The sequence below is a fragment of the Pelophylax lessonae genome, assembly GCF_965119305.1.
Source record: "Pelophylax lessonae genome assembly, chromosome: 7".
In the NCBI taxonomy this organism is placed as follows: domain Eukaryota; kingdom Metazoa; phylum Chordata; class Amphibia; order Anura; family Ranidae; genus Pelophylax; species Pelophylax lessonae.
Window position 1 is genome coordinate 156869950 of NC_138774.1, and position 22718 is coordinate 156892667.

Genomic DNA, 22718 nt, shown 5'->3' on the forward strand with positions numbered 1-22718 from the left:
CAGGTTCTAGGCCAGAAGCCCCCCCGCAGGATCTAGGGCTATAGGCCTTACCTCTTAGCTGGGTCCAGGTGCATGGGAAGGGGATCTATACCTTTCCTTCCCACCCTGAGTAATGGAAAAAACCATCCCGGCTATGTACCTTCTAGGCTAGCCAGGGCAGATGCTAAGTCATCCTTAGTTACATAGGGAGAAACAGGAGCAACAATACCTGATAAAAGGCTCAGATAGGCCAGTAGGTTCAGGTCTTTCTGAGGAAGAAAATGCAGTGGGAACCAGACTAGGAGAAAATAATCCTGGTGTGGGGGTACTTAACCCTTTCCCTGCTGCACCCCCCTTTTTCCTTCTGGAAGACATTGTTTTAAGAATATAAACAAGACCCAGAATTATAAGGGTTTGCAACCAGGCAGTACCCTGTAATCCAGATCTTTAAAACAGCTATAACAGACAACCACCGCTTCCTTTGCTATGTACTGTAATAAATGCGTACTCAAACAGAAATCATCTACCTGTACTGCTCTCACGATCAGCCATGTTCAGCCAGGGACCCTGAGCTTCCTAGCAGTACGCAGAGAAGCCTGGGGCGCATTAACACGTGGAGTAAGCTGATCGCGTTTGTAATACAGCCAAATGAACCTGAACAGTACTGCAGCTAAAAGAAAGCTTTTTTCTTTTTTTGCCATTCCTTTTCCAAACAAACATATTTTTCAAATAAAAAGGAAAAGGAACACTTACCAGTCCCGCCGCAGAATCCTGTAATAGGATTCAAACTTCACCCATCATGGCGGTCTCCATCAAAGACCTTCAAGGACCGGGTCCTCCTGTTGTAGGAGGCCACTCCCTTGGACCTGTAAAGCACCCTGCTGGAATCTCCTTGGGTAAGATTTTTAACCAGGGTTCCATTTTCCAAGGGTCCAGCGCCCGAAGGACCAAATTACAGGCTAAACTTCGGATCTTTAGTTACGAGACTCGGGTACCATCCTTTTAGCGCTTAGCCTTTTAGATGGATCCGATAGATCGCCCCTTTTTCTGGGACAATACCAAATTTTGGAGAGCTTTAACAGCCATGACCACCACGTTAATATGACACTGGCGAAAAAACTGATGTTCTTCCTGTATGGGAGGGGTTATATAGGAGGAACTTCCTGTCGCTTGGTTGCCAGTGTCCATTCACCTGAAGGTAGCGTATAACCCAAATAGTAATTATTACCAGCTCTGTGTCACGGGATGTACGATAAAGAAATACCTAGTTCCTTGCTTGGATCCCTGGTCCTGGTCTTTTTTTAGATAGAAAATTTTCTCCTGATTTTTTCCAGTGAGATCTACAATAAACTGCCAGACTGGGCGACGGGCTGGATAATCTATATCCAGTGGCTACCCCAGTCTGGCCAGTGAGTGCGCGCAGACCTCAGCTCCACGCTAAGTCGGCCACAACATAGCCTCACTGGACAGGGGCTGGCCTGCGAATTAAATGCCTCGGGAAGTTGAGTTCCTCCTAGCCGACAGCCCCCCATTCCGATGGCGAGGGGTTCTGTCTGAAGCGATGCCCGCCTGTTTCCTGGTATGGTGAGTAGCTGTCCCCCTCTCTCCCTGGAGGGTTTTGGGGTAGAAGTGGGCCCCTCCTTGGGATGGTCAGACCCCTGGGTTCCCCTCCTTCCTGTCAGGCACCCCCCTTCCTCTGTCCCCCGATCCTAACCCCTTCCACTTACACTGGGGCTGTGTGGCTGTTCTGGTCCACCTCCTGGGGTGGGGGCTGGGCGCTATGCTGGTGATGGGGGGTGGGATGAGCAGCCGCCAACCAAAAGATTGGCTGTGCTGGGGGGGGGTTTGTACCTTGTGGGGGCTCTTGCCAGGACCCACCATCCTGCCTGGATCTGTCCTTGAGGCCTAGGGATCCCTTCTGGGACCCTGGGAGCCTTGTGGTGCCACCTGGGGCCGCCATGTCTTTTGAAGCCTGTGTGCTCAATGCACGGCACTCATGTTTGTATAGTCTGGCGGCGATTTTGCGGTGGTTTGCCATTGAAAATAACGGCAGCCATGAATGTGGAGCTCTGTGGGTGCCGATTTTAGTGGTGGGAACCCCTCCTCATCCCCTGGTGCTGACTCCTGGATCTTTTCACTTCCTGATCGCCGCACGTGGAGTGCAGATTATCCTGGTGGCTGCGGGTGCCTGTTTCTGCTGAGTGGTGAGTCTGGTGGGGTCCTCTCCCTCGCTGCTGAGGATCACTTGGTGCTTTGTGCTTGGCGACCCGGGTGGTGCTTCCAGCGCTGTGGGAGTTGTCCCTTTGCAGTGTTTTACACTTTTTGTGGGGTCCCCCTGGTGACCCATGGAGTCTTTGGAGCACATCTCCCACCTGATCCCCTCTCTAAGGCTGCAGGGCCCTCCTGGTGCCAACCATCTATCGATGCACTGAAGGCGGTCCTGGAGTCCTTTGTGTCCCGGGTGGAGCGACGGGCTAGCAAAAAGTAGGGGTCGACCGATTATCGCCAAGGCCGATATATCGAGGGCGGATATGCGCTTTCCCCGATATATCGGAATTGGCCCCGGCAGGTACAGATATTCCAGATATTGCCGTGACGTCATCGCGTATGTTGCACCACGCGCCTCCGCGCACTCTGGGACAGCTTCTGCCTCTTAGGCCACCTCCCTCAGCCTTGTCTGGACTCTGGAGTCAGGATGCATGCATGCACAACAGTGTGTTTGTTTAACAGCCGCCGCCGCCACAAGCCAGTGGAGTGTCTGTAGTACTACTGGAGTTGGGACAGTGAGTGTCAGACAGTGATTCAATTGCTCATTCAGGGACAGTCACACAGTGCACAGTTTAACACAGCTGCAGCGGCCACATACAAGCCTGTACCGGCCAGCCAAAGGCCCTGCCTGACTGTACCAGCTAGCCAGCCACATGTCCTGGGCCTGTACCAGCCAGCCACCCACCACACAGGGTACCAGCCAGCCAACCAACCACCCACCCACCACACAGGGTGCCAGCCAGCCACCCACCACAGGGTGCCAATCAGCCAGTCACCCACCACAGGGTGCCAGCCAGCCACCCACTACAGGCCAAGGTGCCAGCCACCCACCTGACCACAGGGTGCGAGCCAACCACCCACCTGACCACAGGGTGCCAGCCAGCCACCCACCCACCACAGGGTGCCAGCCAGCCACCCACCACAGGATGCCAGCCACCCACCACAGGGTGCCTGCCACCCACCACAGGCTAGGGTGCCAGCCAGCCACCCACCCACCACAGGGTGCCAGACAGCCAGCCAGCCACCTACCAGAGGGTGCCAGCCAGCCACCCACCACAGGGTGCCAGCCAGCCACCCAGCACAGGGTGCCAGCCACCCACCAACCAAAGGGTGCCAACCAGCCAGCCAGCCACCCACCCATCAAAGGGTGCCAGCCACTCATCACCACAGGGTGCCAGCCAGCCAGTTTTTTTATGCCTAATATTCAATTTCAGTAGTGTCTTTCAAATGTTAATGGAGATGAATGCAGATCTGGTGTGGGACTATTTCTCATCTCCATCTCCACGAAAAGCAGCAGCACTGTGCAACACGTGCAAAAATAATGTAAGCATGGGATTAATAACTGCAAGAAACAAAAATACGTCAAATCTTTGGGCCCATCTAAGAGTTCATCATGTTGAATTGTTTCATGCAGGACAGAAAAAACAAAATGAATCACAAGGTGAAACATCACTATCCCAGGCAACAATAACCGATATGTTTCAGAAAAAAAAAAGGTGGCTAAAATCGGATGGAAGATCCCAACTGCTGGACAGAGTAATCACAGAGATGATGGTCACTGATAACCAGCCATTTACAATGGTATCTGACTCTGGATTTATTAATGTACTCCCCAGTGTGGGATCCTTGCATCACTTTTGTATTCAACACTAGGGATGATCGAACGGTTCGGGTATATACCACTATACACAAGTTCAGATGTTTTGCCTGCCTCCAAAGAACCCAAAAAAATGCCCAAAAAAACGCTAGCGCCAAAAAAAAAACGCCCAGGTGTGTTGTTGCAGGCATTTTTTGGGGGTTTTTGGAGGCAGGCAAAACATCTGAACTTGTGTATAGTGGTATATATACACACATACTTCTATGTATTTTACACTTACACATATATAGGTGTGATAGGAGCGTAACTATATTGGTGTTAATTATTTCATTAGCGCAAGCATATATTTCTGCTACTATCACACCTATATATGTCTAGGTGTATATATACATATAAGCATGTGTGTATATATACCACTATACACAAGTTCAGATGTTTTGCCTGCCTCCAAAAACCCCAAAAAAATGCCTGCAACAACACACCTGGGCTTTTTTTTTTTGGCGCTAGCGTTTTTTTGGCATTTTTTTGGGTTCTTTGGAGGCAGGCAAAACATCTGAACTTGTGTATATGGGTATATATACACACATACTTATATGTATATATACACCTAGACATATATAGGTGTGATAGTAGCAGAAATATATGCTTGCGCTAATGAAATAATTAACACCAATATAGTTACGCTCCTGTCACACCTATATATGTCTAAGTGTAAAATACATATAAGTATGTGTGTATATACCACTATACACAAGTTCAGATGTTTTGCCTGCCTCCAAAAACCCCCAAAAAATGCCTGCAACAACACACCTGGGCGTTTTTGTTTTTTTTTGGGCATTTTTTTGGGTTCTTTGGAGGCAGGCAAAACATCTGAACTTGTGTATAGTGGTATATACCCGAACCGTTCGATCATCCCTAGTGTTGAATACAAAAGTGATGCAAGGATCCCACACTGGGGAGTACATTAAAGAAATGTTTCTAGGCATGCTAGAAGAATGGGGAATCACCAAAGACCCAGTGATGCTTGTGGTTCGAGACAGCGGAGCGAACATGGTGAAAGGAATGAGACTTCATTCCTGAAGTGTCAGACCTCAGTTGCATAACCCTCACACAAGAACCATCCTTTCTCTTCTGATGATGTATTGGCCAAGGCAAAACAATGGCTGACAGAAGATACTCAACAGGAGGTGAAGTAGGTTCCTGCCAAAAAGAAAAGTCCAGAAGAGCAGGTTTCTAATGTGGAAGAGCAGGATGCTTCAAAAAGAGAAAAATGTCCAAAAAGACAACGGACAGAAGAAGAGAAACTTCATTGTTGTGAAATAGATGACATGTTCAGTGTTATATTGGGGCCTTATGCAGAGGATTCTTCTTAATCTGCAATATTGAGCCTGGATGATGAACTTCATCTCTATTTGAAGGAACCAGTAATTGACAGAAAAAGTGGTGATCCTCTTCAGTGGTGGAAAGAAAATGAGACGCTACAAAAGACTTGCTTCCCATGCTAGAAGACACCTTTCTGCTGCTCCTTCCTCGGTACCAAGTGAGCGTGTTTTTAGTTAAGTGGCAGCAATTTATGAGAAAAAAAGAAGCCGTTTAACTGGTGAACATGCTGAAATGTTATGCTTTCTGCACTATAATATTGTTCTACTTAACTGGGAGTATTTAAAGTGTAGTAGTATAGTACTAGTGTCCACTCCACTGTCTCCCATCCATTCCACTGTCTAGCTTTTGTCTAGCTTTTTTCTAGCAGTTTTGCACTGATTGCGCTGTGCTGCAGTCAGTGCAAAACTGCTAGAAAAAAAGCTAGACAGTGGATTGGAGTCAGTGGGCTGCAGTAGTGCGCTACTCACTGCTGCAATAATTTTAAACCACTACTGTAGTGATGTAAGATTCTGGTACCTCTGGTACCCTTATTTTCCATTTTCTTTTCAAATATGCGTCCCACCTTTCTAATTAGGTGGTACGCATACACCTTTAAGACAGATGACGTCATCGCCGAGCGCCGCAGAGCGGCTATTTCAACCGCCGGCGTTCTCTCTCACGTTGTTCGTTCAACCTGCCTGTGTGTCCACATGCTTACAAGCTTGTCTTGCTACCGGAACCTCCAGCTATTCTCTTTTACTTGGAAACAGACCGGAACCTCGCTACTGATCCCTGTATCTCGCTACTGGATCACTCCCTCACTACTGGACCCTTCTACTACTAACCTTACTAGTGATAAGTACCCCACAGGGGAATCCTCCATAACCTTACTTACACTATCTACCTCTGCACATTAAGGACTGTTACTATCTATGCATACTAATTCTATCATCTGCACTGTTACATAGATTGCTAGCTCTTGAGTCTACTACCATCTATCCTTGCACTGGGTTAGTCTATCCTGTATTTGTCATCTGCTGTCCTTACCACCTGTTACCATACTCGATTACTAACCTATCTGCATTCTACCTAATACCATCTAATACTCTCCTGAACATTTCTATCAAGTGCTTGCCATGTCTGTCACTGTTCACACCTGTCCCTTCAGCACATCATCTTCATACTATCATATACATCCTATCACTCCAGGAACATCTTATTGAGTGTGTATATCTGTATGCTGAAGCTGACAGGCCCACAGTGATGAGTCTGGAGAGTTGGATCTTGTTATTCAACACATCTCTACATGACTACTGAGTGGAGATTCTGCAGCTGCAAATCCAGTCTACTACAAAAACGCAGGAGCGTTACAAGTGACTGCACTGCAGTAGTGATTTAAAATTATTTCGGTGAGTGTACTACTGCAGCAGTAGTCCACTGACTTCACACTGTCTAGCTTTTTTTTAGCAGTTTTGCACTGACTGCAGTTAGTGATTTAAAATCACTGCAGTAAGTGCATTACTGCAGCAGTGGTCCACTGACTCCTGCAATCCACTGTCTAGCTGTTTGTTGTTCTCTAGCTTTTTTTCTAGAAGTTTAATTTGCACTGACTGCAGTTGCAGTAGTGATTTAAAATCATTGCAGTGAGTGCACTACTGCAGCAGTAGTCCTCTGACTCCTCCAATCCACCACTGTCTTGCTGTTTGTTGTTGTCTAGTTTATTTTCTAGCAGTTTAATTTGCACTGACTGCAGTGTTAAAAATGTTAATAAACAAACATTAACATATTCAGTAACAGATTTGTGTCGAAATTTGTATTTATTTTGCAAAATTTTAAATGTACAAAAAATTGTCCAATATCGGCCAATACCGATATGTATTGGCAAAAATATCGGTATCGGCAATGAAAAACTGATATGGGTCGATCATTAGCAAAAAGACCCCCACCCCTCCTTCCCCCTGCCTCATCTGTCTCACAAGATCCTGAATCTGATTCGGCGGCCACGGACGTGGGTTTCCCTGCTGGGTCTGCGGCCACGTGCCCAGAATCCTCAGATAGTGAGGATGATTCCTCCACATCTGCAACCGCGCACGAAAAGATGCTGGTGAAAGCACTGATTGTATCTGTGCGTGAGACCTTAAAAATGGAGGACGCAGCTGCGACGGTGGCGCAGGTTCTCTTTGGCACTCACAAGCCATCCAGAGCGGTTTCCTTTCTCCTGCTATTTTGACAGAATTGTTGCTAAAGTGTGGGGACGACCAAAGTGTCCCCTTGGAGTCCCTAACTGATTTGCTAGGGCTAGGCGATACCCCTATGAGCAGTCCCTTCTTAAGAAGTGGACCCTCCAGTTTCCAGATTGAACAAGGCAACCATGATTCCGGTTGAAGAGCCCCTTGCCTTTAAGGATCCAGCTGACAGGAAGGCGGAGGCTGTGGCCCACAATATGTACACTCTGGCTGATTTGGCACTGAGGCCGGTATTCACCATTTCCCTGGTGTCGCAAACTCTGAGTGGGCTAAGCTTTTACGCTGTGACCTGGAGGGAGAACAGCTCCCTCCTTCCTTTGCTGAGCTGGCGAACCAGCTGGTCCAGGGGCTGCAGTTTATCTGTGATGCCTCTTTGGATGCGGCTCCCCTATTGGCTCAGCTCTCTGTTTTGGCAGTGGTCCTTTGGTGTGTTTTTTGGCTCAAATGCTGGTCTGCGGACCAGACTTCGAAAAAGGCCTTGACTGATCTTCCCTTTCAAGGAGATTGCCTGTTTGGAGCTACCCTGGATGACATTTATAAAGGTCTCACAGGGGGAAAGAGCACCTTTCTTCCGCAGGCTACTAAGGGCAAGGACCCTCGTCGTAGACCCTCCTTCTCGGCTCATAAGATGTTTTTTGTCCCTCAGAGTCGACTGATAAGGGCTCGAAGCCTTTCAGGGTCTCCTCTGGTGGATCAAAATGAACCTGGTCAGGCAAGCCAAGAGCAGGCTTCTCCAGACCCAGCGGACAAGGCTCCTTCAGCATGAAGGTGTGCCCTCACCCTTATCGGGGTTGGGAGGATGTCTTCACTGGTTTCCGGACCCGTGAACTTCCCTGGTACAAGACAAATGGGTCCACAAAGTCATACGGTCCAGCTACAAGATTGATTTTCGCTCTTGTCCCCCGGAAGGTTTCTTTCCTTCCAACTTGCGCCTGTCCACAGACTGCTTACAGGGTGTGTTTGGGGCGGTACTAGACATGTTACTTTTGGGGTGATTGTCTCGGTTCCAACTTTGGAACATTTTCAGGATTTTTACTCCAACCTGTTTACAGTTCCCAGGAAAGAAGGCAAAGTGTGTCCGATCCTGGACCTCAAGGCGCTGAACTGCTTTGTGTGGGTGCAGAAGTTCAGGATGGAGTCCATTCGCACAGTGGTGGCATCCCTGCATCAGGGGGATTTCCTTGCCTCTATCGACATCAAGGATGCTTACTTTCCAATATGTGCCGGTCATCAGTGCTTCCTCCACTTTGCCGTGGGAAAGGAGCATTATCAGTTTGTGGCATTACACTTTGGTCTTGCTTCTTCTCCTCTAGTCTTCACAAAAGTGTTAGCCCCGGTGCTGGCGTTGTTAGGCCAACGGGGGGTTGCAGTACTGGGTACTTGGACGACCTCCTTCTGTGAGCAGGGACTCCTACTGCTCTGGTGGAAAACCTGGAAATCACCATACGAACTCTGAGGGAGTTTGGCTGCATTGTGAATTTTCAGATGTCTGCTCTGGTTCTGTCCACAAAGCTGGACTATCTAGGTCTGATTTTGAACTCGGCCTTAGCCAGAGTGCTCCTTCCTCTGGACAAGCTCCAGAAATTGCAGGCTGCAACTCATCTCCTGCTGTCCAGCAGAGGGTCATCCCTCCGGACTTGCATATGGGTGCTTGGCCTGATTGTGTCTACCTTCGAGGCCATTCAGTTTTCACAGTTCCATACGAGGTCCCTGCGAAGGGAGATTCTGGCCAAATGGGACAAGACTCTGCAGTCTCTGAACAATCAGATCTGGCTGAGCCAGGGATCGAAGGAGTCCCTGATATGATGGCTTCGTTCTCAGGTGCTTCGGCCTGGCAAATCCTTCTTCCCCTTGTATTGGACAGTGGTCAGCACAAGAGCCAGCCTATCCGCCCGGGGAGTCGTCCTCTGCACAAATTCTGCTCAGCGGCTCTGGACACTGGAAGAGTCCAGACTACCGATCAATGTCTTGGAACTCTGAGCAATCAGACTGTGCCTGGACCATTGGACGGATTGTCTTCAGGAATGTCCAGTACGCATTCAATCGGACAATGCCACGGCCGTGGCTTATGTCAATCACAAGGGGCGCACAGGAAGTGTCCTGGAGGCTCTGGAGGTAGCCGGCATTCTAAGGTGGGCAGAATGGTTTATTCCAGCCCTCTCCGTTGACATGGGACCAAGGGGAGTGGTCCCTTCATTAGGAGGTGTTTTATCAGTTGTGTCTCTGGTGGGGCATCCCGAGGTGGATCAGTTGGCGTCTCAGCTCAACAGAAAGTTGCAGAGATTTGTGGCTCGGTCACGGGATCCTCTGGCTGATGCCACAGACGCCCTGGTGGCCTCTTGGGGTCAATATCGTCTGTACAAAGGCCTTCCCTCCTCTCAAGCTTCTGCCAAGACTTCTACACAGGATCGAGGCAGAAGGGATTCTGGTCATCTTAGTGGCTCCGGACTGGCCTCGCCGGGCTTGGTACGCCCATCTGGTGTGGCTGGTCGCTGATGTTCCTTGGAAGCTTCCTCCCAGGAAAATCTTCTGTCCCAAGGACCAATCTTCCATCCTGCTTTACCGTCGCTGGCTTTGACGGCTTGGCTGTTGAACACCAGGTGCTGATGGATGGAGATTTGTCTGCGTTGGTGATTCCAACGCTGCTAAAAGCTAGGAAATCTACTTCTAGGAAGATCTACCATTGTACGTTGAAGTCGTACATTGCATGGTGTGAATCTCTTGGGGTTCATCCTCGCTCTTTCTCTGTGGCTCGGATCTTGACTTTCCTAAAACGGGGGGGTTTAGCAGAAACTGGCTTTGAGTACTATCAAGGGTCAGGTGTCGTCCTTAGCGCTCTTCTTTCAATGGCCCTTGGCCACACACTCCCTGGTGCACACTTTTCTTCAGGGAATTAGGTACTTGACCCCTCCAGTGCGGTCTCTGTTGCCGCCTTGGGACCTCAATTTGGTGCTCTCGGTCCTTCAGAAGCCTCTTTTTGAGAATCTTCGGGAGATTCCCATGCTTATGCTGTCCCAAAAGGTGGCTATCATTTCTGCGCACAGGGTGTCAGAATGGATGGTGCTATCCTGTCATTCAGCTTACTTGGTGGTTCACAGAGATAAGGTGGTTCTTCGTACCTGTCTGTCGTTCTTTCCAAACGTTGGCTCTGATTTTCATTTAAATAAAGAGATAATTTGTGTTGCCTTTCCTGTGCCCCAGGCAAAAAAAAAAAAAGAGAAGGAAATTGCTTTGCATGCCTTGGATGTGGTCTGGGGAATTAGGGTGTATCTGTCAGCTACGAAGTCTTTTTAGGAAGTCAGACTTACTATTGGTGCTTACGGATGAGCCTTGGAAAGGGTTGTCCGCTGCTTCTGCGACCATTTCCAGATGAATCAGAAAGACGGTGATTCAGGCCATCAAGGGTCAGGTTCCTCCTTTCCCTGTCAAGGCACACTCTACTCGGGCGCTCAGTGCCTCCTGGGCCTTCCGTCATCAAGCGTTGGTGACGCAGGTTTGCAGGGCCTCTATGAGAGTGTATTGTTCTTTTCAGGTAAGCTTCAGTTGTTTTGGTTGAGCTCCTGTTTACCTGGTTGGCTATAGTTAGCCTTGGGAATTTATTTTTTGCTGTTCCCACCCCTCATGTTTAACACTGCTTTGGGACGTCCCAATGGTTGAGAATATCAGGAGCTGAATTGAGAATATCAATGAACAAAAGAGAAAATGGGATTTTTGACGGACACAGCAACCACCCCCCCTGTGGAAGTTTTCTTCTGACACTGCTTGTAACAAAACTGAGTACCTATAGCAGAGAGAGGGAGTATATCCCCTGGGACTGCCCATAGGCATAGTCAGCCTTTTTTTCTGCCTAGTGTTCTACTCCTGTAGGAGGCAGAATAACCCAATTATTAAGAATATCAGGAGCTGTGTCCGTCAATGAACATCAGAGAAATGGATTTTACGGTAAGTCAAAAATCCCATTTTTTTTTTTTTTGCCAGAACAGGCTTCTCTTTTACAAAAACGGGTCAGGGACTTCTTTCCCTGCACATCTGCAGGTAGGGCAGCCCATTGAAATCTAGGGCTGCCCTTAAAGCAGCACGCAGCCGCATAGTTGAGGCTGCAACTGCCAGAAGTGTGTGTAAATCTGGCAAGCCGACTGTGAGATGGCAGTAACCAGGTGGCTTTGTAGCCACCTGATCGCTTCTACACCTCCTCTAAGTGCCTGTACCCCCTGTGCATGCCCCCACCATGTGTCCTGAGCTCCAAGCACCCAGCGGTGAACTCCGAATCTGGCATGGCAGGTGCTGTCAGGTGGAGAAGGAGATTAGTGAACATTTGTTTGCTGATCTCCCCTTCCTGTTAATGACTCAAAAGGGACATGTGCTGGTGTCACTTTCTACAGCCAGAATGTGATCTTTGCTCCATTAGCTTCATTGGAGGACAGGGGAGTCATTAAAAAGAACTTGTCACCAAAAAATCATCACATAGGGACATTTTGTCCCCTATGTCATGGGAAATAAAGTATAAAGAAAAAAAAAAACAAAAAAAAAGTATAAAAGTATATTGAAGTTCCCACTTTTTTAGCACCCTACACCCCACATACATACATGTACAAGCGTTAATACACACCTCAGGGGCTCCCACGCACAAAAATGTTGATTGCAATACACGTTTATAGTGTGAGAACAATAACTGTAGGTCCATTTTGTATGGTAACTCTAAACTAATTACCGTTAGGGGCTTTTAAAGCCTTGCATGTGGAAAATACAAGGTACTTTTTGAGGAGGTTGAAATATGCTGGCCTTGGTACTTCAGTCCTCATCTTGTTTTATAGGAGTGTGGTGGAGAACATCCTTCTGACTGGCACTACCATTTGGTACAATAATTGTTCTGCGGCAGATAAACAGGCACTGTGGCAGGTGGTAAAGTCAGTTAGGAGAGCAGCAATCTGCCCACCATTTTTACAAAATCAGGTGAGGTGTATGAAGATGGCCCTCAGTATTATGAGGGACTCTTCCCTTCCTGCTTATGGACTTTGTCTCCCTCCCTTTAGGTCAAAGGTTGCACAGCATTAAAGCTAAAACCACAAGGCTGAGGAAAATATTACATTGTATTAATGCTGCTATTATTATTATTATTATTATTATTATTATTTTTTTGGGCATTTCTGCAATTTTAGATTGCTAATGCTGCACTTTATGGTTGATAATATTGCAATCTGTTATAAGGGGCAGCAGAAGGGATAGCTGTTCTTTAGGAAGAGATTGTTCTTCAGGCTTAGGGAAAAAGGCAAAAATGTGCATAACAGTGTAAGGATTAGCCTCTTGGGGGGGGGGGGGGGGGAGTGTAGTAGGACTGCATTCTCCGCTTTCCCTCACTGGCTTATGGGTAGCTGGCAGGTGTGGCAAACAAAAACTTTCACATTGCACTTGTAGGAGAGAAGGCGCAAGGTTAGGGAGTGGAAGACAGATATTTTGCATGTTTTCATTTTAGGCCTTAAGATTACTTAAAACCCTCAAACAAAGGACACCCTAAAGAATAAAATATTGGTAGCTCCATCTTTTTTCAATAGCCACCTATGTGATAGCATAAAGATGACAGGTTCTCTTTATGGAGACACCAGAGGTCTATTAGACCCTGGATGTCTCCTCTCTACTCCACTGCAGCTGTGAATTGAAAACTGATCCCGGAGAATGACAGCTCTTTGTCTGTGTACAGGAGGGAAACTGAGTGGACAGAGGTCCTCTGAACTCCTGCAACCCTTCCTAAGCGACACCCGCCATGACTGCCGCTTGTATCACTTCCACATGAAAGCCGACAGTCGGCTTTACTAAATTACACACTCCTGACCGATAGAGCAGTCGGGAATTTGTAAAAAAAACAGCTCTGCAGAACAATTAAACATCTTAATTTCCAGCAAGTGGCTGGGGATTCAGATTTTACCCCCCTTATGCTGGCGCACATGTAGGGAGACTAAGCATACAAGTGTAAACATGGAAAATCCAATAGAATTGGGTTCTGCAGTCAGGTGCCTCAAGTGTGCATTTCCTATTTAAATATAACCTTTCTTTTGAATGACCATAAAAAATATCCTTATAAGCTCTGCAGGAGCATTATCTGCACATACAGAGGGATATCGTATACATTTTAAAGCTGGGCATGAGAAGGAAAATTGTGTAGTTTGTAGAAACTGATCAGACAATTTCAGATTACTCTGTTCTAGAAAATCACAATTGGAGTCTACGAAACACAATAGGCTCAGTTTACTAAGCTATAACAATCATCACTTGCCACAGTGATCATTATTTTCAGCAAACGGAGCTGCCAATGAAACTCACAATACTGAAAATAGCAATCTTTATGGCTAACATGCATTATAGAATTTAGTCTGTTGAGTTCTATTTTACTTTGTAATTTTTATTCTCTTTTTTATACTCGTTACATTATGTGTTTTTTTGTGAAATCTATTTTTTTACAGGATTTTGACTCTTGGTTTGACACAAATAATTGTCTTGGGGATCACAGACTTGTTGAAAGACTTCATGCAGTAAGTATGATCTTACCTTTATGTAGACCATTTACTTCCAAAGTTTTAACTGTTCCTAATAAAGCCTTCTATATATAAATATTTTACCAGGTGTTGAAGCCTTTTCTTTTGAGACGCATAAAAGCTGAGGTAGAAAAGAGTCTCCCACCAAAAAAAGAAGTAAAAATTTATCTGGGACTCAGTAAAATGCAGAGGGAATGGTAAGACTGAGCTTATTTTTCTTTTATAAGCATTCAAGGGGTCACCTTATAGATTTACAATCTTTGCCAGGAGAAGATCCAGGAAGATACAGGGAGCTCAAACAACATATAAATGGCAGTGCGAGATCCTCATTTGAATGATCAAGTCATTTTGTCACATAAAAACAAATAGTACACTTACATGTTAGACTCTTGGTAATCCACATAGATGGAAGATGAAAATCACCACAGGGTTATCCCCAGTATGATGGATGAAGAAACTGTAATGCTGTCAATGTGTGAGCCTGTCCTATCCCTTTAGCTGATATAAGGGAGATAAGATAATGACAGCTGTCAGAAAGCCCACCAATCCTCTGTGTTCTGCACAAGAGCAGTCTACTTCGTGGCAACCCCTTCATGTCTGTGTGAAGTAGAAATCAGTGCTGGGGGCAGTGACGCGTTTCAGAGGTTCACTCCTCCTTTTTCAAAAACATGCCCCTTTGGACTAATGGCTGAGTTTTTATAGTGACCACTCGAGGGAGTGGTTGCAAGATAGGAGCAGAGTTCTGTGTATCTCACTAGCCAGTGTTATGTACTCGCTTCTCGTGCTGGCTGTAGAAATTGATTGAGCTATGTAAATAAATAGGGGAGAGGGAAAACCAGTGTTTACAGATATTTCTATATATGTATCTTCCTTATATATATATATATCTATATATATATATATAGATATATATATATATATATATACACAGTAAAACCTTAGATTGCAAGCATAATTTGTTTTGGAAACGTGCTTGTAATCCAAAGCACTTGTATATCAAAGCAAATTTTCCCATAAGAATAATGGAAACTGAGATGATTCATTCCACAACCATTTATTCATTTAAACATGATTACAACAATACAAAATACATTATAAAGTAAAAATAAAACAAATTACCTGCACTTTGCTTTTGAAAAGAATTGTGGCGAGTGTGAGGGAGAAGAGAGAGGAGAGGAGGAGGGTTATTGTTTAGGATGTCTGTCTCTAACGGGATCATTGATATCTGTTGTCTCACTGGAATCTTTTTCTTTTTGTATGACTCTAACAAGGAACATATCCAATGACACTTGCTTTTGTTTCCTTTTGAGGATTTGACAGAAATTTGACATTGCATTGTCAAATTTCTCGTTCGCACTGCTACAGCCTTATTCGGGTGGTGCTTTTCTACAAAATTTTGCACTGATTCCCACATTTTACACATCTCCCTAATCTCATTTGAAGTGAGGGATTCCTCTGTTTTTTATCTTCCTCTATAACCTTTTGCTGTTTCTAGCGATGCAGATCCATCAGTTTGTCGGTGGTCAGCTCCTGGCCATGTTCCCTCACCAGCTCTTGAATGTCGTCCTCATTTACCTCAAGTCCCATAGTCTTCCCCAAGGACAAAATGTCATTGACAACTGGTAGCTCCTGTTGCTGAGCAAACCCCTCAAAGTCAGGTCCAAGTACACAGTCAGACCACAGTTTTCTCCAAGCAGAATTGAAGGTTCTGATGGTGACCCCAAAACCCAGGCTTTATCAATGACTTTAAGGCAGTTCGCTATGTGGAAATTATTTTTCCAAAACTCTCGGAGGCTAAGGTTTGTTCCTTCGGTAACCTCAAAGCATAGCTGAAATAGTGCTTGGGTGTAAAGTTGTTTAAAATTGGAAATTACTTGCTGATCCATGGGCAGGAATAGTGGAGTGGTGTTGGGAGGAAAAAACTTGACCTTAATGAACTTGAGTTCCTCAGTAAGTTGTTCTGAAGGCCTGGAAGATGAGCAGGAGCATTATCCATTAGCAGCAACACTTTGGCAGATTATTTTCTAAAAGGTAATTGTTCACTGTAGGACCAAGGATCTCATTGATCCAGTCAACGAATAAGACACGAATAAACACAAGCAGGGGCTTGATTTTGAAATGCCTGCTTGCATTTGCACACAACATGAGGGAGAGATGGTCTTTCATTGGCTTGTGACCGGGCATTGCATTCTCTTCTGTTGTTTGATACTTTTGTCACTTCATTTGCTGCATCTAGCCCCCTTATTTCTTCCTTAATATTGTTCAAATTGTCGACTTAGACTTGTTATAAAATCTTGCAGTGTTGGCCCTTCGCATACCTCGTTCATGGTTCTCGATGATTTCCTTTTTAACTTCCACTGTAATCATCTCTTTCTTCTTACTGCCTTCCTTTTCAACATTTTTTTTTTCTTGGTCGGGGCCATTATTGCAGTACAGATGTTGACTATATGAGTGAGGCACTCCGACTGAGACCGGGAGACTTGCCCACAATCCCACAGCGAGAAAGAGAGAGAAGAACAATTGACTCAGTTTTCACATTATGCTCGGCAGACTACTCGGCAGACATCGCTCATTTATCAAGTTAAATTTTTTTTTAAAAATGTTGCTTATCTTGTAAAATACTCGCAGACCAAGTTACTCGTAATCCAAGGTTGTTTTGTATAAATGCAGTTTGTGTGTGTGTGTATATATATATATATATATATATATATATATATATATATATATATATATATTTTTTTTTTTGCACTCGGTCCTGTGGAGCCACAGTCCCCCAACCTTTACAATATGTAAGTTTGGGGGACTGTGGCTCCACAGGACCGAGGGCAAAAACCGTTGAAGTTTAAACAAAAAGGCTTTTATTCAGCAGGCAAAACAAAATACGGCTTCCAGCAGCACACAAGCACAAAAACACAAAATAAAGTACGGCTTGTCTTCAACACAAAGTAAAAGCAAAAACATACAGTTTGTAGATGGGTCTTCACCCCAAGGTTTAACAGTCCTTGTTAAATCCTGTTTTTGCAGCCTCCAGCAGACTCACAGCTCTACAAGACAGGTGTATTTACCAACTCTTCCTCACCAACCCACCTGTCACTACTTCCTGTCTTTTAGGACTTTTTGCTTCCTGAAGGTTCTTAACCCTGTGTGTGCTGGAATCCCTGTAGTCCGAGGTGGAGACCCTTTCCCACTCGGATATCACTTCAGGGTCTCTGAAATTCCGGGTCCCAAATATCTCTCTATTAACACAGAGAGAACTGCGAGTCAGTCCTCTACTGATTCAGGCTATTCCCAGAAATTCCTCACCCCTCCTGGGTGACCCCCAGAGTACTACCATACTTCCCTTAAAGAGACCATAACCCAAATATTGGTCCTATAAAGCACCCGTCCAGGACCCAACCTTGGTGTCCTGTACAATATATATATACTACCGTTCAAAATTTTGGGGTCACTTAGAAATGTCCTTTTTTTTAAAAAAGAAAAGCACTGTTTTTTCAATGAAGACACCATTAAATTAATCAGAAATACAGTCTAGACATTGTTAATGTGATAAATTACTATTCTAGCTGGAAACGGCAAATTTTTAATGGAATATCTACATAAGTGTACAGAGGCCCATTTCCAGCAACCATCACTCCTGTGTTCTAATGATACATTGTGTTAGTTAATCACGTTAAAAGGCTAATTGATGATTACAAAAGCCTTGTGCAATTATGTTAGCACAGCTGAAAACTGTTGTGCTGATTAGAGAAGCTATAAAATTGGCCTTCCTTTGAGCTAGTTGAGTGTCTGGAGCATCAGCATTTGTGGGTTTGATTATACTTTCAAAATGGCCAGAAAAAGAGAACTTTCTTCTGAAACTCGACAGTCTATTCTTGTTCTGAGAAATGAAAGCTATTTCATGTGAGAAATTGCCAAGACACTGAAGTTTCCTACAACTGTGTGTACTACTCCCTTCAGAGAACAGCACAAACGGGCTCTAACCAGAATAGAAAGAGAAGTGGGAGGCCCTGGTGCACAACTAAGCAAGAGGACGAGTACATTAGAGACTCTAGTTTGAGAAATAGATGCCTCACAGGTCCTCAACTGGCAGCTTCATTAAATGGTACCCGCAAAACGTCAGTCTCAACGTCCACAGTGAAGAGGCGACTCCGGGATGCTGGCCTTCTAGGCAGAATGGCAAAGAAAAAGCCATATCTGAGACTGGCCAATAAAAGGAAAAGATTAAGATGGGCAAAAGAACACAGACATTGGACAGAGGAAAATAAAAAGAATATTGCAGCGCTGAAAATAATAAACAATAACAAACAATCTCTTATGGACAAAAATGAACAAATTGGAGAAATGACTATTGTGATAAAATTCATAAATTATTGTGACGGCATTCAATAGGTGCAATCCAGTGAACACGTGGATGCCACGATGAAAAGGAAAATGATCTCTCCACCACCAAAAATGAGTGAAATGCAAACTCACCAAAGCCAAATGCTGTCTAGATTATAGGACAGCAATCGAGTATTGTGCCAAAAATGAGTGAAATGCAAACTCACCAAAGCCAAATGCTGTCTAGATTATAGGACAGCAATCGAGTATTGTGCGACCAGTCTCAAGATCTTTGGGACATCAATGTAGTCAGCAACTTCCAGTCTCGTGGATAACCTCCAATGCGTTGATTGACTCAGCACGTTATAAAAAGGGTTAAATTAAAAAAAAAAAATGGGAGAGGCTCATGGTGTATTGTGAAATAAAAATCAATTTAATAAAAATACATATTAAAATATTCAATATCACTGCTAAATAAAACTGTATAAGAAATTTACAATCAAACAGCGGTAAAAAAGAATTTGCATATAAAGCCACCACTAAAATGAAAAGTGATGGCTGGGACCTTAGGTGTTTGAGATAACAAAAAGAACTCACATATAAAGCCACCACTAAAATGAAAAGTGATGGCTGGGACCTTAGGTGTTTGAGATAACAAGCTTGTTATCTCAAACACCTACGGTCCCAGCCATCACTTTTCATTTTAGTGGTGGTTTTATATGGGAGTTCTTTTTTACCCCTGTTTGATTGTACATTTCTTATACACTGTTTTTTATCAGTGATACCGAATATTTTATTATGTATTTTTATTAAATTGATTTTTACTTCATACTACACCATGAGCCTCTCCCATTTTTTTTTGCAATTTAACCCTTTTATAACGTGCTGAGTCAATCAACGCATTGGAGGTTATCCACAAGACTGGAAGTTGCAGACTACATTGATGTCCCAAAGATCTTGAGACTGGTCGCACAATACTCGATTGCTGTCCTATAATCTAGACAGCATTTGGCTTTGGTGAGTTTGCATTTCACTCATTTTTGGTGGTGGAGAGATCATTTTCCTTTTCATCGTGGTATCCACGTGTTCACTGGATTGCACCTATTGAATTCCGTCACAATAATTTATGAACTTTATCACAAGAGACATTTCTCCAATTTGTTCATTTTTGTCCATAAGAGATTGTTTCTTATTGTTTATTATTTTCAGCGCTGCAATATTCTTTTTATCTTGGTATTTTTGTGTATGTATATTTTACACTTTTTTGCTAGCTGCTGTTTGTTTCACAAACGCGGATTCATACCTTTTATCACTTAATTGGACAGAGGAAGATTGGAAAAAAGTGTTATGGACAGACGAATCTTAGTTTGTTTAGGTCACACAGAAGAACATTTGTGAGGCGCAGAACAAGTGAACAGATGCTGGAGGAGTGCCTGACGCCATCTGTCAAGCATGGTGGAGGTAATGTGATGGTCTGGGGCTGCTTTGGTGCCGGTAAAGTGGGAGATTTGTACAAGGTAAATTGGATTTTGAATAAGGAAGGCTATCACTCCATTTTGCAACGCCATGCCATACCCTGTGGACAGCGCTTGATTGGAGCCAATTTCCTCCTACAACAGGACAATGATCCAAAGCACACCTCCAAACTATGCAAGAACTATTTAGGGAAGAAGCAGTCAGCTGGTATTCTGTCTGTAATGGAGTGGCCAGCACAGTCACCAGATCTCAACCCTATTGAGCTGTTGTGGGAGCAGCTTGACCTTATGGTATGTAAGAAGTGCCAATCCAACTTGTGGGAGGTGCTTCAGGAAACGTGGGGTGAAATTTCTTCAGATTACCTCAACAGATTGACAGCTAGAATGCCAAAGGTCTGCAATGCTATAATTGCTGCAAATGGAGAATTCTTTGATGAAAGCAAAGTTTGAGGGACAAAATTATTATTTCAAATAAAAATAATTATTTCTAACCTCGTCAATGTCTTGACTATATTTTCTATTCATTTTGCAACTCATTTGATGAATGAGTTTTATTTATTTATTTTATTTAGTGTGATTTTTCATGGAAAACATGAAATTGTCTGGGTGACTCCAAACTTTTGAATGGTAGTATATAGAAAAAGTATACAAAGGTTAATTGATCATATAAATAGTTCACCACCTCATCAGTTCCAGCTTTGCATGGGTTAATGAACTAGATGTAAAATTCCTTTAAGCTGGGTACACACGATCAGAATATCGTACAAAAAAAAAAACAAAAACGCTTTTGAAGCGATTGTATGATAATCTGGTCATTAGAACAGTTTTCGTCCAAAATTTTCTGAAGGGACAAACACGAAAATTCTTGTAGGATACCAGATCATATGATTTTCATTTAATCAGTACAGTTTTAGTCCAAAAATACCATACAAATACATTACATCACTTCTGAATTTTTTTTCTGTCGTACAAGAATTTTCGTACTTTAGTAACCTATTCAGTTTCGATATGGAGACTAGCGTGCAAAAAAACCCCCAAAAAAAACAGACAATAATTTGTCTGATAATCTCCTTGTGTGTACTACTAGGCTAAAAGTGGGGTACACACTAGTAGAAAATCTGCCAAAAATTCCCGCCTGATGTGAAATCGTCCGATTTTTGCCTAGTGTGTACACAACTTTCAGCAGCCAATGCCGTTATTTTCAACGAAAAAAACGGAGGGACAGACACCAAAATTTTTTTTCGTCCCTCCCCAGACGACCGATTTTCGTTTAATGTGTATGCAGTACGTCCATGAAAAATCGGATACGAAAGACCGTGCATGATCTGAAGTTGCTAACAACCCGGAAGTCTAGGAACAAATGTGCCAAAAAAAAGGACGAGAAATTTCGTGAACATTTATGCACTGTCGACTAAAAACGGTAATGAACGCTGAGAAGACAGAGAAAAATCGGAGGATATTTCATCCGATTTTCGTCAAGTGTGTACGGCCCTTTAGAGCCGGTTCACAGAGGCGCGACCCGACTTGCTGAAGTCAATGCAGGTCGCTCCAGGTCGCCCCAAAGTAGTACAGGACCCCTTTTCTAAGTCGGAGCGACTTGTGTCGCTCCTATTAGAACGGGTCCTGTGCTACTCTATGGCAGGCGACCCACGGCGACTTGTCAGGTGACCAGGTCGCCTGACAAGTCGCCCCAGTGTGAACGAGGTCTTAGTCTCCGAGCCTGCAGGGAAATTACAATGTTGCTATCTGTAAACACTGGTTCTCCCTCTCCCCTGTTTATTTACATAGCCAAATCAATTGCTACAACCAGCACTGGAAGCAAGTACTTAACACTGCCCAGTGAGATACACAGTACCCTGCTCCTGTTTCCAGGCCACTCACTCGAGCTGTCACTATAAAAACCCAAAAGTCCAAAGGGGCATGTTTTTGATAAAGGAGGAATGAACCTCTGAAACGTGTCATCGCCCCCAGCACCGCCCCCCACTTCTCACAGACATAAAGGGGTTGCCATGAGGTAGACTGCTCTTGTGCAGAACACAGAGGATTGGTGGGCTTTCTGACAGCTGTCATGATCTTATCTCCCGAATGCCAGCTAGAGGGATAGGACAGGCTAACACATTGACAGCGTTGCCGTTTCTTCATCCATTGAACTGCGGATAACCCTGTGGTGTTTTTCATCTTCCATCTATGCTGATTATCAAGAAATCAACATGTAATTGTACTATTTGTTTTCATAGAATAAATAACTTTATCATTGTAATGAGGATCTTTGTCTGTACAGAGCTCTGTGTTGAATGTCACACAGTCGATCACCAGGTCCTGGCTATGAATCATTGGCTCTGATCTGCTGACAGGCTTCCGCTGTGTACAATCATAGCGGGTGCCGGCAGCGACATACAGGTACATCAGTTTGCCTTTGCAGGCTGCCTGTCTGCAGTACATTACAGGTGGGCGGTCTGCAGAGGTTAAAAAAAGATAAAAAGTACTAATACAACCAAAATGACCCCTTTTTGAAAAGTAGAAACTTATCAAGGTAATAACTTTTGCCAAAGTTTTTTGGAAATGAAGAAATGTGTTGTTATTGAGGTGATTAAAACATGAACCTTTCTAATGGTGAACTAGATAAAAAGGATTGTAAGTCATACACAGAGATACACAGAGAGAGGAGGTGAAGAGATAAATGTACATGTCACATACATTGAAAGAATGGAGATGAGGTTAATGGGTTAAAAAATAATCCCACAATCAAATTAAACCCCTACCTAAATCTACTGCTTCCTACTTCCCTTTCTATGATCCCTTCCTTCAATCCCTCTCCTTTCTCTTTCTATGTTGTGAAAGGAAAGGGGCTCTCAAATGAAAATGCAGACAGTGATTGGCCTTCACAGTGATCATAAAGCACAGAGCCACTTTGATTGGCTGTGTGCATTTTGCCTGCAAT

At 44.3% G+C, this 22718-nt stretch overlaps 1 protein-coding gene across 1 annotated transcript in view; it reads left to right on the forward strand.

Annotated features, from left to right (window-relative positions):
• SMARCA1 (SNF2 related chromatin remodeling ATPase 1) overlaps positions 1–22718 on the forward strand; it is a 373846-nt gene that overhangs the window by 111014 nt on the left and 240114 nt on the right. The window contains exons 9-10 of the mRNA XM_082262882.1: positions 13911–13979; positions 14070–14179. Of these exons, the coding sequence (XP_082119008.1) occupies positions 13911–13979; positions 14070–14179 (179 nt within the window). The remainder of the gene's footprint in view (positions 1–13910; positions 13980–14069; positions 14180–22718) is intronic.